Raw genomic sequence first — 16722 nt, 5'->3', positions numbered from 1 at the left:
AACCCAGCCTGATGCAAAATTTCACACACGTCCAGTTAACCCAATATGATCACTAGTTCTATCATCTATCTACCATAGCACGGAAAAAGAACAAACTTGTGTTTCTGCTCAAGGCTATCCAATGTCTAATTACGATGGCGAAAAAGGTTAAGAAAGGGAAGTAGGGCATATGACAAAAACAGAGGAAATCACCGCTGTTAACCCCTATATTAGCATTAACTTTTCCCTTTTCCTACCCTAACACTTAAAGTAAACTTAAATTGTAAAGTGAGATTTACTTTAATGCAGATGTCCACATGCTTAGCATGAAGGAAAGCACTGTATACTCTACCAGTTGCTGGATTAATAGCTTACACAGGGCTAGAGACTCCCTGTGAAACATTGCAAATTGGCCAGCGCTATTACATTCCTCCATATATTGAAATACCACCGATTTCCTTTGGTTCCCAGTGTTGAAGCGAGTGGAGGGGAGGCAAAAGAAAGGTAAGGAAGGATGGGGGATTAAAGCAACAAGTAATCTTTAAAGTTCCCAAACTGCCTCTTTTACACACTAAACGCATCCAGGTTTGTACCAATATTAAAGTGTACGAGTAGCTAAACCTTTTTTTTAGTTTTCGATAGAGTGGGTTGGGGCAAAACCCCTGTCAGTTTGTCTTTTTTGACCCATTGGGGAGATTTCCTTAACTTCCAGTCCTGGAAGCACAACAAGAAGTGAAAGTAAATCGTTAAAAAGTGACGGGAATTCCCCTCTTAGACAGTGGTCACTGGAACAGTTCTTCCCATTGAAAGATTATCCACAACTTTTGCTCTGGTGACTACCTTAAAATTCAATTTCCCATCAATTTTTGACATGGTTAGAATAGCCACCAGGACACTTAGGGCCTGTTCACATCAGCATCCACGCTACACTGCATGGCTGTTGGTGTGCGTGTTCCTAGCACATTGCTAATGCACTCAATCGAGACCCATTAGTTTATTTTTGGTTAGAACTTAATAAAAATATCACTCGTGACATTTCAATAAAGTTCTATGGGCACACCATGGTGCGATAAGGTTGTACCACGTTGTACTGCAGTGCACGGAAATAAGTACCGCATGCTGTACTATTTTCAGTACACACCACCATACCGCATCACAAAGTGGTGGTGTGAACCGAGTCTATCTGGAACAAGGCTAACTGCCTTGTCTTGTGTTGGGGCTATACTGCCCCAACGCATTAGATATGAACAAGCCCCAAGAGGACACATTTTTCCAGCAGGGACAAAAAAAAAAAATCTGAAAAGAGCGCTTATCCTTTCCTACTCTATCCACACTTTAAATCTAAACAAATGAATGAAAATGTACTAACATATGAAACTAGACTCAAAAGCTCATACAAATACCTAGCAGTACATCAGCTGCTAGCAGGTGGTCCATCACGCTGTCCAATATGTAGGTCTGGAATTCCTTCTGCTGAGCTCTCGTTGATCTTTCAGGGGAAGACTGGAAAACAGTACCATTAACCAAGCTTCAAAAAAATGTATTGTATGTTAAGCTTACGTTATGCAAACCCCTAAAATGAAAATTATTGTTACTCTACTTCCATCAAAATATGAAGAGTGAACGTGCTTGCTGGAAGGGTTGAGCATAGATTAAATCAATGTCAAATAAAAAAAGGTAAAAGGGTAGAACACTACTTTTAATGAGTGGCCAGTACTGGTCTAACAATTGTTGACCCACAGTGAGAGTTTTCTACAGTTCTTAACTTCTCTGCTATAAAGTGAGTGTAATCGGATGCCCACAGCTGAATTAATCAAAGGAGTCTTGTTCACACAGCTCTGTATGGAGTATGAAATCGAAAAGAAATGGTTCACAAGTAGTTACTGCTGGGCCACCTTGATTGAAAACCCAGAATGCTCTGTAAACAGAGTTATGGAAACACTCTACAGGAGTATGACTAAAATTAATAATTAATTAGGGATGCACCGATATCGAGTATTTGCGTGGGTACTTGTACTCGCCCAAATGCTCTGATGCCTAGCCTGATACCCGAACTTCCGGTATCAGAAAGACAGGCAGTGGGTCATTACACACTGCCTGGCTTCCCGATTGGCCGGGAAGCAGTCTCCATGCTCCCTCATCACTTGGTGACCAGGGAGCATGGAGCAGGCCAATCAGAAATCGTGCAGCATGTAATGACTCGTTGCCCGGCTTCCTGATTGCCATCTTCACGACAAATGAGGAAGCCGGGCGGCGAGTCTTTACCCGTCCCCGGCTTCCTGATTGGCTGGCTTCATGCTTCCTTGATGCATGGTGACGAGGGAGCATGGAGCCGGCTTCCTGGCCAATCAGGAAGCCGGGCTCCGTTTAAGGACCCGCCGCCTGGCTTCCCGATTGGTCGAAAAGCTGACATTACCCGCCCCCCAGCTTCCTGATTGGCCACAAAGCCAGCTCCATGCTTCGTCACCTGGTGGCGCATGGAGACGGCTTCCCTGTTAATCAGGAAGCCGGGTGGCGAGTCTTTACACGCCGCCCGGCTTCCCGTCTAATCAGTAAACCAAGTGGCGAGTCATGACGCGCCACCTGGCTTCCTTAATGGGACTTCCAGTATCGGCAAGTACTGGAAAAAATATCTGTACTTGTACTCGATACCGTAAAACCGGTATCGGTACATCCCTATAATTTATAATCATAATGAAAAAAGTGACAAAAGATCAATTTGTAAACATTTAACAAATTTAAAATATTATCTAACAAAAACCAATATGAATTCCCTTTAACCCAGACACTATGTCACTGACAAAAAGATATGACCTCGTGAACCAGATTATATGAACTGGAGTGTAGTCTTCCAGAATCCAAAACCTGTGTTGGGAGTCTCCAGAGATAGATAGATAGATAGATAGATAGATAGATAGATAGATAGATAGATAGATAGATAGATAGATAGATAGATAGATAGATATGCACACAGATATCATGCACATACAAACATATTTAGTATATTGCATCGGGAAATACATCTTTTGGAGTATGTCCCAAATCAAAAAACTACTGAATTAACTAAACACTACTGTACTAGGCTAGTACTTCACAAAGAGTAAAATAATAAAGCCACAAATGAATAAGCTACATATACTGCCATCACCTCTTACACATGGACACATACCTCTAAGAGTAAGTCTATGAGAGGTGTTTGCTTGCTAGCAGGGGTATGACACAGATTTTCAATGACCAGGACACGCATGAAATCAAACACAAACTTTTTGGCAGGATGACTGGTGAGATAGGTCTTGGAGCCCACATTGCAGTATTCAGACTGACTTCTGTTCATGCCAGAGTCTGAAGCAAAGGCTTTAAATTCTTCAGCAGGTGAACCCACTTCATCATCCAGGTCTGTAACCTGAAATATTATATATTTACAGTTAGGTTAAAGCATAAAGAGTGCGTGACATATCACATCTTTTTTAAAGTCTTAAAGGTTTCTGCTGATATTCTCAAAATTACGGAATTGAGCATTCCTGTGCATGATCTTAGGCTTAGAAAGAAAGCTGCAAGCATCCATTATGTGAACGGTTAACCTCTGCCATTGAGATTGTGGTATTGGTACTTGCCCAACTGATAAGAATGGCTACTGAAGCTCTGCTTTGTTAGGCACCTCTTCCCTATATCATAGCGAATGGGCAAAAGCTGCACTTTTTGGAAAAAACAAAAGCTCAACTTAAGACCACGCTCACATATTCTGTTTACTGTAGAAACTCTAAAAAGCATGTGCTTACCTTCCCTGTGCCTCACTACTGCCTGAAACCCAGTACTTTGGGTATGGGGGGAATAGATGAAACTACCCCTCATAACTACAATGTAGTGTTTGGTCCCCGAGCAGCCAATTGTTGCACTCCATTGTTTACTAGTGGAAGTGGTGGAGTTGTGTACAGCAGTTTGTAACTTACTCAGGAATCTTGGGTGTCCTAGCAGTGGTTTGGGGTGGTGGAAGGGCGAAAGGAAGGTAAATATCTGCAGTAAAGTGAACCCGTCTTTTTTCCTAGAATGGGTAACGTACAAGTTCACTAAAATATTTTTAAAAATTCCTTTTGTAAATATATAGCCAGAACAAGGAGTGTTTTCATTTTCTTTAAATAAAAGCATGGAGTTTTGCTTTAAAATTGTTAATTAACAGTTCAATTAGTTTAAAATGGATCACTGTAATCTAGCTAGCCTCTAACAGTTATCTGGGTTTTTAGCTTTATTTCTAGTAATTACTTTTCTACATTGTTTTTCCCATGAAGTAGTCGGCATGAAAATATTTCTGTGATATACAAGAGCATGTGGTTCCCCGATTAGTGGCATTCCATGCTTGAATTATACTAAATTATGTGTAAAAATTACCCATCTCTCCCACCCATAGCACCTGGCATTCTTTTTTTATTAAATTTACAACGGTTTGCATTTCTAAAAGAGTTTTTTTCTTCTTAGTCATCTACTGAAACTCTAAACAAGAAGCCATTTTTGGAAGCTTGTAAACAATGGTAAGGAGATGATTTGTGCAGCACTTTCCAGCAATATGCCACCACCTGGCACTGGATACCTAGCTAACATTAGTCAGATGAACAAGATAATACAGTTCTCTGACACTATCAGTACTCAGCATGCTCCAGATCATGTTTAAACAGCCTTCAATCCTAGGAGGCCTATTCCACTCCATCTGTCATATGCATATACACAGCTACAGTTAGAGATTAACAATGCTAAGGAGACTGTTTATATTCTGTAATATGTCAGGTCAACACTGTCAACACAAAAAGGGGTGTACTATTAACTGCTCCCATATTTTACTGTTAGAACATTTCAATCAGTAATTGATGGCATAGATCCCGGTCTGATCCTCCTGTTAGAAGTATATAATTCTATCATTCTAGCATAAAAACTAGCTATTCAAATGCTTTATTTTGTATTTCTATCAGGATGTAAACAATATAAATTTACATTTAAACATGAATATAGAAAACTATCATTAAAACAGGCAAGAAAATCTGGGTTATACAATAAAGCAGAGTGCTGAGACCTACAGCAACACATTAAAATAAATGTTACTACTGTAAAATTAAATCTACTTGGGTATAATGAGATACTGCCTTTTGCACATTATCATTGTGCTTTGTACTGTATAAGCAATGCATCTCATAACTGATTTATAATGAACAAGGGAAAATCAGAAATGAACTAGGAATAGATGTGAAAGCCACCTATCAATAAGCACAGCGCACTGGCATAAATATTACCATAGCGACCCACGCAGTCGCTATGGGGCCTGGGGCAGATGGGGGCCAGGAGGCCAGGGCTAAGCAGCTAATATGAAGGAGGCCGGGGCCCGGCAGAGTAGAAGGACGGGGCTCGAGGCCCGGCCACGGTGGTGGAGGCCGGGACCCGGCAGCAGCGGTGGCGGTAGTGGGGGCCTGGCAGCAGCAGTGGCGGTAGTGGGGCCCTGGCGGTGGCAGCGCTGCAGAAGGCGGCAGTGAAGGAGGACAAGGCCGGGGCTGACAGGTAAGAGGAGCAGGGAAAGGGACCCCGACCAGCCCCCCCGAGACCCTGCATAGCCCACGATAGGGAGCCTATGGTTGGCTCCACAGGGTCACTCAGGTGGGCTGTGCAGAGTCTCTGGTGGGCACTGTGGGCTCTGCAGGGTAGCTGGTGGTGCTGTGCTGGGTTTATGGTGGGCTCTTCAGCAGTGAGTGGCGGAGTGATCTGTTCTTCGGCTCTGACGTCAGAGCCAGCAGGAGCAGAGTTGAAGAGGAGGAGACGGAGAAGGCACGAAAAGAAGGTAGGTACCTTTTTTTTGGGGGGTGGGGGGGCCCTGTGATTTCTAGTTATGCCCCTGCCACAGTATGAATAAATGTAAGTAAAGTAACACAAAACCTAGTGGCACTATGTCTACATGTCAGCGTTGGTGATACTTGAAGGTAAATAACTGAACTGCTACTTTAAGTAGTAAGCTAGGATACACATATTGAGAGGAATTTATCAAAACGGGAGCAGACAAAATCTGGAGCAGCTGTGCATGGCAACCAATCAGCATCTCTCTTTCATTTTCAAATCCTAACTGAATAAACTGAAGAGTGAAGCTGATTGGTCGCCATGCACAGCTGCTCCAGATTTGGTCTGCTCCAGTATTGATAAATTCCCCTCAATATCTTTAGAAAGAAATTCTACAGAAATGCTTGATCAGCCATCTCTGTGAACTCTTGTCATGATTATGTATGTGCAATGTGACATTTATGGTTCTATGTGTAGAGGTGCTGTTGGCTTTCATTTTACACATGAGTGGTTTACAGGCCCTCAGACATACATGCATAGGCAAGGGTCATTTGACTTCTAGGCGGCTAATTGCTTTATTATGCACGCGTTAATTATCTCTGAGGATAGATGTCAATATGATATATACTCCCTCTCAATGTGCACACACTGCCGTTGCATAAAGCACAAGTCAGCCATTTAATGCATCGGACCTAAAGAAAAGCCTAAGTGTATGCAAGCAGAATATGCACAACCTGCTTCAGGAAGCATTGTCAGAACAAAAAAAGGACTACCTGCAAGAGAAGTAGAAATGTTCGTCTCCTGCTGCCCATGCCACTGAAGACTGCTTATTTTAAAGTCTATCCATCAAGAAACTGACACCTGGAAATATTAATATCCTGGTGCCCCGTTGAGCTCAGTTATTTGCCTCTCCGATATACCTTCTGTCCTTGCCACCATATGCTGTTCAATTCAAGAGAGCTCTTCCCCTGGAGTCCCTTGAGAAACTGACACCCGATAATGTTAGTCTTCTGGTTCCTCATTGTGCTCAGTGGTTTGTCCTGTCGATGCATCTACCGTGCCCTGTATTGACATGAAGGTCAGTGGGAGGAACCACTGATCGCTGCAGGGGACCAAGGAGAGCAACAATCCTCGAAGTGTCAGTAACTCAGCAAGAATTCTCTTAAATATAGTGGTGTAGGTAAGTACCTTTCTTTTGTACGTTGATTTTTATGGCTATTTTTTTTCTTGACAGGGTCACTTTAAGCCCTCATTCACACTAGAAAAGGCCAGCACGTACAGCTCTGTGCTGCGTGCCTCGGCTGTATTGGGCAGCTCCCAGGAAGGACAGGTGCTGTGTGTGATTAGTACGCAGCCCCCGCCGTTCTCTATGGGAGTACACGGCCGTACGCCGCCCTACGCACACCCGCCCTGCACGTCTGTGCGGGTGTCCGTACTCGTACGCTGACAGGATGGATCCGATCTGGGTCCGAGCCAGGAAACATGCACCCGTACGGACCTGCACTTGGGGTGAGCATAGGACGGCGTACTCCCATAGAGAAAGACGGGGTCTGCGTACTAATCACCCGTAGCACCTGTCCTTCCCGGGAGCTGCCCGATACGGCCGTGCACGCAGCATGGTCAGATAAGTGCAGCAATGATTCATAGTCTGTACAGTCATAAGTACACATGTATGATTGTGTACATCAGATGGAAAAATACAATCTTTTGGAGAAGTCTCCCAGGTAGTCTAAAAGCACCAAAGAATACAGAACTTTATCTTTGTGTAAGTGAAACAATTATTTCCTAATTCCAGATTACAACTTTATCTTCGTAGTGTACCACAGTAGTGTTACAGTTTGTGATCTAGGTGACAAAATGCGAACATGGAAAATATACTGTATGCTGAGCTCAGTTGCTGGATGTCAGATTCTGAGAATAAAAGCAGCACTGAGAGAACTTGGAAAATATGGCATCTCTGACTTATATCCTTGCCCCACCAATAGGACATGCAATGAAAACATTTCAACCTCAACCACACGTGACTAACAAAGAAATCTCATAAAATACATATTTTTTCTTTACATATACACTGCCTGGCCAAAAAAAGTCAGACGCTCTAATTTTTTGTTGGACCACCTTTAGCTTTGATTATGGCAAGCATTTGTCATGGCATCGTTTCGATAAGCTTAGGCAATGTCACAACATTTATTTCTGTCCAGAGTTGTAGTGATGATGGGATAGTCAGACCACTGTGTAAAGTCTTCTCCAGTGCATCCCAATGGGTTCTCAATGGTGACTCTGTGGTGGCTAATCCATGTGTAAAAACAATGTCTTATGCTCCCTGAACCACTATTCACAATTTGAGCCTGGTGAAAACTGGCATTGCCATCTTGGAACATGCCCGTGCCATCAGGGAAGAGAAAATCCATTGATGGAGTTACCTGGTCATTCAGAATATTCGGTTAGGCAGCTGACCTCATTTTTTGTACACATAACGTAGTGAAACCTAGACCTGACCAGCTAAAGCAACACCTCTAGTTCTTACCCATTTGCTTAGCTAGATCCAGGTGGTGACTTTTTTTACCCAGGCAGTGTATATTGCTGCAGGTTTGTCTATTTTAGCGAGTGATTATATGTACAGCCGTATATCGCTCATGTTCCAAAACACGTGTACAAACAATCACACTGTAATTACACACCCGGTCATTTCTAATCGAAGAAATCACAGGAAGAATGTCTTTTTACCATTTCAGAGTACGGACGAATGTTAAAGGGGAATACAGATGCTGCCAAGGCACACAGGAACTCAGGGCTGATCCACATTGGAGCAAGGTCTGGAACATTGTGGTAGAGGTAACGGAAGAACTGCATCAAGGTAACTGGATACTCTCGAAGCCATGAGCCCTCCTCCTCTGACTGCCATGGCTGTTTTTAAAGCAAAATACTTAGAATTAATGAATCAACAACAATGCTACACGATTTAGTACTGGCTGGAGAAATGAAAAGTTAAATTACAAGAATTGTATTACAACTTCATACTAAATGTTGACTGTAGATTGTGATAAAAAGGAAGCAGATCTGTAAAATAAAGTTAATTAAAACTTCCCCTATGGAAATGAAACCATTTATCACCTCCACTCACTCCACAATACAGTGCTTGACAATTTAAGAGAAACACACTGTCTTCACAAACACTTTTTAGCTATAAAAGAGGTGTTAAAAAAAAAAAAAAAAAGGATTAGTGCAAACATTTTCAATGTGTTATTTTCCTTTTTGGGGGAGGAGACGTTTTCAGCTCTATGAATAATATCACTTTGCTCCTCACACCTGGTCAATCTTTTGCGGACATCCTGCAAAGTTAGTACTTCTATACAGCGCATGGATTCAGTTAAGTGTCTGGAAGCATGTACAAAAGAAAAGGTGCTGAGGGGAAGAAGTCTGCAATGTTTTCTGACAGCATACAAAAGCAAAACAGGAGAAAAGAAAAGTAAGGATATACTGTCAGACTGTTTGAGTTGCCTTGACATAATAACCAACATCCCTTCAAAGTGTACTTCTTGAAAACATTATAAGGGCATAGCACTTACAGAATTGAGCATTGTCCTGAGCATGGCCAACAGCAGCAAGGCAGCTTCTGTGCACACGTTGTGGATGGAGGAGAACACATTTCCACTGGACGCAGGAACTCCAAAGATGAAAGTCCAGATGGAGTCCAAGTCAAACTAAGGAGAGAACACATTGAATCACCTTTATGATTCCTACAGCAATGTAAAAAGCTTGGAATCTGCACCCTCCAGCTAGAAATCTGCTTGAGCCAAGATCCATCTGGTGCTAGAGGCACAGTCTGCTTCTTTGCATTGATTCTGAGCAGCCTGCCTTAAGGGACAGAACTAAAAAAAATGTTCTTTAAAAAAAGGGACCATCATGTGACAGCTGGGATGAGATCACCAGCCTATATCCTACCAAACCAAAAAGAGCAAGTTTTGAAGCAGAACTTATAAATTTAGACACATTATATAGTCAGAATTGCAAGTGATAATTAATACATCAATAGAAATACTTAATTATGGGTTCTAACGTGTTTGCCATTTCAAGAATTTTCTGAGTGCTTTATAGCAGCTTAAGGAATCCATGCTAATACACTGGACACTGCCTGCTAAAAAAACCCTGGAGTCTTAGTAGAAAGATTTCTACCTATGACTGTGCTAGGCAGATACATCATCTATCTTTAGAATAGGATACGTAGCCAGTTTATTACACTGATTGACAAGCACTGCACTGATGTCTTAGATCTAAACAACCTACCATTTTTAAAAATATCATCAGGCCAAGTGAAAATACATGTACAGATTTAAATAATAAAAAAAAGTGAAATCTTATCCATTTAAAGCTGAAATTTGACCTTTTGTCACAAGACAAAGCAATTTTTTGCTACAAAAAATAAAGCATGTCTCTCCTAACAAGTGGAGCCAGATAAACCTAAATAGAACTAAAAGGGCACTGAAGCATCACTTGCATCATTAAATATTTGGAAATGTCGGTATCACAAGACCGCCTTTAAAGAAACCTGCCCTGAAAAGTGCTTCATCTACATCTCATATTCAAATTATATTTGCAGACATTACTAGAGCAGAAAAAAATGTTGAGTTTCTGCTTTGACAAATTTTTATGAAAAATAATTAGTCTTTTGAGAGAGGTCAATAATAAGTATACCAGAGTAATTGACTAATCTAAGGAGATTGACAAAACACATACATGCCTCACTGGCTAATTCCTACCTGGCAACCCCGGTTACTTCGGTTCCTGGTGACAGGTGCACTGACCTGCAAGTTCTCAGGCAGTTCAGTGACCGGTTGCTGAAGGAACAGCGCCATGAGCAGAAAATAAAGGGCAGGTACGTTGGTGTGCTTGGGAAGAAGAGACTGAAGGACTGGGAAGCCAGGGAAATGACATGCATCACGATTAATCTCCCTGAGTGTTGATCTGCCGCCGGCACTCCTTCCTACATTGAAACCTGCAAAGTCAAACAGGAGAGTCTATTGAAGATTGTGAAAGCAATAACAGTCCTTCAAAACTGACTTTGTGCGGCTGTTACAAAGACAACAATATGCATGAGAAAATAATACATGCTGCCTGCATATCAAAGCATAACATACAAAAGGACAATAACACATCAGTCATATCTTGAAACACGCGTTTTGCACAGTAGTGGCTTAGTTGTTGAGACAGAGATAGAGAAAGAAAGAGGAGAGATAAAGACAGAGAGAGAAAGAAAAAGAGAGAATATGAATCAGTTTAGAAACTATTCTTCAAATACTGCTATGATCAGACATAAGCAGTGGTAAATCAGTTTATTTTACTTTATTGGCTTTATGTACAGTTTTTCACACCAGCTGTAAAATACACTACACGCAAAAATGTTACCTAGCACAGTGCCGATTTTATTGGTCAAAACAGAGTCTGTTTGCTCCAGCCATCCTCCTCCACTAATTCCTTCCTTGAATTTGATAAGGATTGGCTGGTTGCTCAAAAGAACCACCAAAAGCCTCATGGCTGCTGTCACTGTGGTGGAGTGCAGGTGTTCCTCCATAAACATGATCACCCAGTCGAAGCCGAGAGTCTTCACTAGCTCTTCACAGGCTCTTAATTGAAGAAGAAAGAATGTAAGAAATGAAAAACAAAAGTTACCCTAAACCACTAAGATTTTTTCCTCCCGTCTTTAACATCAAAAGCTAAAGCATATATCCCAAAGACAATAAGGCTGATTTACTAAAGGAATTTAGAAAGTTCAGAAAATAAATCATGTGAATATTCTCTTCGTATATCCAATCGCATACAAATGAAATAAGTTAACAGGGAATTTCTCTTCAAATAATTGGACAATTTAAGTAAATCTTCACACAATTTTTGTGTGAACACTGTGTGAACACTCAATTTCATTAGTAAGCAGCCTCAATGTTTAACTGAGCTGAATATGCAGATAGAGAACCTATTTAAAGGTTCCTTCTACAGGGAGACTACACATCAGTGGGCATCGTTGCCAGTGTTTAAAAAAAAAACAAAAAAAAAAACAAACACGCACTAAAATGCCTTGGAGTCTGCAGGAAAGATAAATATTAAAAGGAGAACTATGGGGTTACGGCTTTTCCCCATTGTTCTCCTTAGGGTAACCGGGGGACACAGACTAGCGTCCTCCGGTCACCCAAAGCTCAGTATATTGCGAGCTACAGCTCCCCGTATACTGAGACGCCGCAGCCGGAACGGATCCCAACAATTATGTCTGGATCCGCGCAGCTGCGTGAGTGACAGCTGGCTCTGCCTATCTAGAGGCAGAGCCAGCTGTACCTGCCCCCTCCCCCGTCCGTTCCGCTAGTCAGCGCTGGAGGATCGGACAGGGGAGGGGGGAATCCAGTCCCTCCCCTGTCACGGCTCTCTGCCGGCACAGGATCGAGAAGTGAGCGAGCGCCGGTATGTGTTCGCTCACTTTCCGATCTACTGAGCCAACCTGTGACAGTTTCATTGTCACAGGTCGGCTAGAACTATGAGGCTGAGTGAAAATCAATCACCTCATAGTTCTCCTTTAAGACTGCCAATTCGGATCTTTTTTTTCAATTTTTTTTTTCATCTAATGTATTTCAATACTTTCTAAATTACTGACTTGAAACCAGTATCTGGATCTGAAGTTCTGACTTCATTGGCTGTATACTTGTTTAAGGTAAGTGACCCAGAGTACTGCAGCAACAGAAAGTCAAGCATTATTTTAAGCAGGTACAAAATTGGAAGTCTATTTGTTTTGATAGCACGGGGTTTCTTTAAACAAGCCCCTCGCTACTCAACGTTCCATAAAAGCAAACTAAAAAAGGCACAAGGGCATGCATAGAATACACATACACATCATTCCCAAAGTAGGCATGGTACTTGCTGCCAAATATGTATTGTGCTGTTTGCTAACAGAAACATGCAAATCACACAACAGTTCAACACTATTCTTGATCTTTATATACATTTACATTTTTCCACATTGAAATAACTTTAACACAGGTTTAATGAATAAGACAAAGAGCAATCTGCAAACTGCTGTATCTTACAATAACCAAATCAAAATTCATCTATCACCCATCGGTCTCGCGTAAACCTGAAATGTAGTTGCTATGCTTTGCCACTATATTATCTTTGCCCTTTACATGGCTTTACTAAATAAGTCAAATGGCCCTTTTACACTAAACAAAGTCGCAGCACAATATACACCCTTGGGAAAGGGCAAGGAAACACTTACTGCAGATTCACGGTTGTCTTTTCTTTTGTGGTGTACAGCAGCTTAAGCAACATATCCAATAGTCTATTTCTCAGAAGAATGAGATTTGCTGAAACAAGTCCTCCAAAATCATCTTCAGATCCTGATGAAAATATGTTAAGTCAAATATGAATGCTACATGTTAAATATAAAGGTTCAGAAAAATCTGTAAATCCTTAGGTTTTTTTTTTTTGGGGGGGGGATTTCTGCATGGATGGCTCCTAAATTGAAATCTCAGCTTTGTTTAAGATATAATAATAAAGATAGCCATTGAACAAACAACAAATAGATTTTACATTACTTAATCTTAACGTAAATGGCTTAAAGAATCAAAAATGCATGCAAACCTCTATGATAATGACATGCTGAATATAAAAGTCAGGATTTCCAGCCAGCTGATGTATGGGTTTTACTTTTTCAATCATATAAAAATTAAGTTTTACTTACCTGCTTATTACAAACTAATTTAGCTGCAATATGGACTGTCTGAATAATATTGTAGGGTATTATTATTATTACATAGTATTTATATAGCGCCAACAGTTTGCGCAGCGCTTTACAATATAAGGAAGACATTACAGTTACAATACAATTCAAGACAAGATGGTAAGGAGGGCCCTGCCCCTGAGGTATACAAAGGGTAGAAAGGGTACCAATAAAACCTATAATCCTGCAATAGGTTACAACAAGATTTATAAATGCTTGGCCCTGCTATCAGTATACTGAAAGGAAACAATTCAGCACTATGTGACACTCTTTCTTTGAGTATCCTTAAAAGATCAGTGATAGGGCAGCATAATCTTAGGCTGACTTATAAGTACGTGCAAATTGCACTTCATTATACCATGAGAAATGGACCAGACTAGTATCAGTGAAGGAAACCACTGCTTGCTGAGTTAACTCCAGAGCTAGATTCCTGAGCCTCCCAGCTAGACATAATCTGGTCTTTGGTGTAAGGCAAGTCAGTTTCTCTAGAGACTGATTTGTCCCAGGATGACAGAATGTTGAGTTGTAGGCATCTGGAGTGGAATTGAGCAAATTAAACTGGCTTGAAGGAGGACACCATCAAGCCCAGAACTTTCAAGTCTGGGAGCACAGAGTAAGCATTTTTTTCTTGGGGAAGAAAAACTCTGGCTTGGGGTGCGTCTAGGATAAGGCCCAAATACTCTCAGCAATGTTTTGGTTCCAGTGCTGATTTCTGAAGGATCAGTATCCAACCAAGCCTTTCGAAGATCTGGACTGTCTGCATCACAGTCAAAGTTTGTGCTGACTGTTCCCTAGCAGATCGCTCAGGTATCACACAATGGGAACATCCTGTGACTAGGAAGGCTAGTGCAGGTATCAATACCTTTGGTGAAAACTTGTGGTGTGAAAAACAGACCAAATGGTAGAGCCACAGTGTTTGAGTGTCCAAAACAAAACAGAGATAGCATTGAGGTGCTAAAAAGTTAGGGAAAGGCAGGTATGCATTCTTGATGCTCACAGAGGACAGAAAGTATCCCTAATGAAGGAAGGCTATGATGGACCTGGTGGATTCGATGCAAAAACTTTGTACCAAGATGGGATGGATACCCCTTTTTGGAACAGTGAAAAGGTTGGAGTGAAAATCTTAAAACATTTCTGCTGCTGGAACAATGGCGATAACGCCTTGCTTCAAAAGGTCTGCCAGAGCAGCATGGAGGTCTGCTAGTCTGCACAGAGCAGAGCACATAAAGTGAAGACGGGAAAGAGGGAGGAAGTCTACTTTATAGCCCCTGAAAACCTAATTCAAGATGATTGAAAACCAGGTGTCTGCAAAGGCCAATAGACATCCCCCCACTTAGGAAAGCAAGGGCGTCTTTCATCCCAAAGGAGAATTGTCTGCAGGTTGCGGGGTTCATGTCGAAGGGGACTCATCCACTGGTCTGGGGGACTTATAGGCCCAAGGTTTCCAACTTACTTAAGCCCTGGCTTGCAGGTAGGTTGAAGCCTGGGAGTAGCAAAATGATTTTTATTGGCTTCAGTGGGGGAAGGAGTCTTTCCAGTTTGAGGCCTAGATTTCTTTTCTTATAATCAAATAATATAAAAACTGTGGTATAAAAATGTATTTGATATCTTGCATTAAAGCTTGGATTTTTGAGGTGCACACAATGCCTTAAGAGGAGGATTACAAGACATATCTAAGACGCAAGTGATCCAGATGTCCAGCATCCATCTAATGTGCCCAGAGACAGATTAACCTAGATGTTGAGACCTTAACTTTTTTAGGGGATTGATGGACTTTCCCTAAATGTATAAGTGGAGAATAAGGAAATCCCTTTTTAAAATGTAAAGCTTCTTGGATAATGGTCATCATAGTCGTGTTGAGTAAAAATTATAACATTTGACATTTATTTCTCAGTATCCTTGTTTATATTCAGAGGGTGTCTGGAATGTGCACACAAAATATTGTAAGACACAGCTGTAATAAGTTGTTTTATTGTATATATAATTTTGTCTTTTGCACTAACCGCTGCTGTTACGCATTACCGAACTGTAACCATGTATGGTGTGGAAAGTTTTGTCCATTTGTGTAGCATGTATGGTTTTAAAAAGGACCATGTTTGTCAGAAATATGTCACCACCTGAAAATCAACAAAGCACTTACCCTGTGTAGAACCTATGATGCGTGACTAAAAAAAAGACTTTTATATGACTAAGATCTGATCAGTTAAGTTTCTATAGAATTCTGTGGCCATTTGTGATCTTAAAACTGAAAAGAATTTGCAATAATGGTTCAAAAGATAGGAACATAATAAAACAAAAATGGTTTAAACTGAAGAAAAATCGATGGTTTAGAGTGGCCAGGTCCTGACCTAAATCCCATAGAAAAGCTATTGCATATTGAGAAGCCTGTTTCAGAACAAGATATTCCAGAAATATATGTGAACTGACGCATTTTTGTATGTAGGAATGGGTGAAAAATACTTCCAAATGATCATGTAGGCCTGATAACCATCAGCAAACATTGGTTGACGTCACTGCCAATAAAGGACGTTTTACCAGTTGCCAAAGGTAACGGTTCACATCCATTTTTTTGTTAGTGACCTTGATTGTGTAAACCATTTGTTTAATTAAAAATGTGGTACTGCAAAATGTGTGTTGTCTTTATGATATGAAGTAAAACTTAGACCACATTTTAAAAGCCATTAATGCAGAAATAAAAAAACACAGTGACTCTGAATTGAACAGTATTTCTCTGACCAAGAACATATAAAAGTACTGTACATAAAAAAAAAAAAAAACATGCATAATGGAGAAAACATAACAATCAGACACTTATCTGCACAGTATATTGTACAGTTCACTTGCAGAGCAGACATAATTATGGATTTGTAGAGATAAAATCATATTAACTAGTACAAATAAAATTAACAAACCGTTTCCTCCAGGTTTTAGTGTATGTTATAGTGTAGTTATAAGACTTGCTATATTCAGTAAGTGTATAATCAGTTTTAGTGAAAAGAGGCTACTTTTTGCTTTTCAATGTGATGGATATTCGGAAATAAAAAGGAAAATCAACAAAGCTCTTACCTGGTTCAAGTTTCTCTTCATTATTTATTTCCATAACAACAAACTTCTCACAAACAGCAAATGTAGGTAGTGTTGATGAGATGAACTGGCCAAACCTGGACAGC

At 40.8% G+C, this 16722-nt stretch overlaps 1 protein-coding gene across 1 annotated transcript in view; it reads right to left on the bottom strand.

Moving 5' to 3' along the window:
- WDFY3 (WD repeat and FYVE domain containing 3) overlaps window positions 1-16722 on the bottom strand; it is a 195553-nt gene that overhangs the window by 52156 nt on the left and 126675 nt on the right. The window contains exons 28-35 of the mRNA XM_018576192.1: window positions 16619-16713; window positions 13049-13169; window positions 11197-11414; window positions 10551-10786; window positions 9360-9494; window positions 8518-8697; window positions 3149-3382; window positions 1383-1482 (exon numbers count right to left, since the gene is read on the bottom strand). Of these exons, the coding sequence (XP_018431694.1) occupies window positions 1383-1482; window positions 3149-3382; window positions 8518-8697; window positions 9360-9494; window positions 10551-10786; window positions 11197-11414; window positions 13049-13169; window positions 16619-16713 (1319 nt within the window). The remainder of the gene's footprint in view (window positions 1-1382; window positions 1483-3148; window positions 3383-8517; window positions 8698-9359; window positions 9495-10550; window positions 10787-11196; window positions 11415-13048; window positions 13170-16618; window positions 16714-16722) is intronic.

Source organism: Nanorana parkeri, unplaced genomic scaffold, assembly GCF_000935625.1.
Source record: "Nanorana parkeri isolate BGI_ZX_2015 unplaced genomic scaffold, ASM93562v1 scaffold59, whole genome shotgun sequence".
Taxonomy (NCBI): domain Eukaryota; kingdom Metazoa; phylum Chordata; class Amphibia; order Anura; family Dicroglossidae; genus Nanorana; species Nanorana parkeri.
Note: the sequence above shows the minus strand (reverse complement) of the source record. Positions and strands in the feature narration are given on the sequence as shown.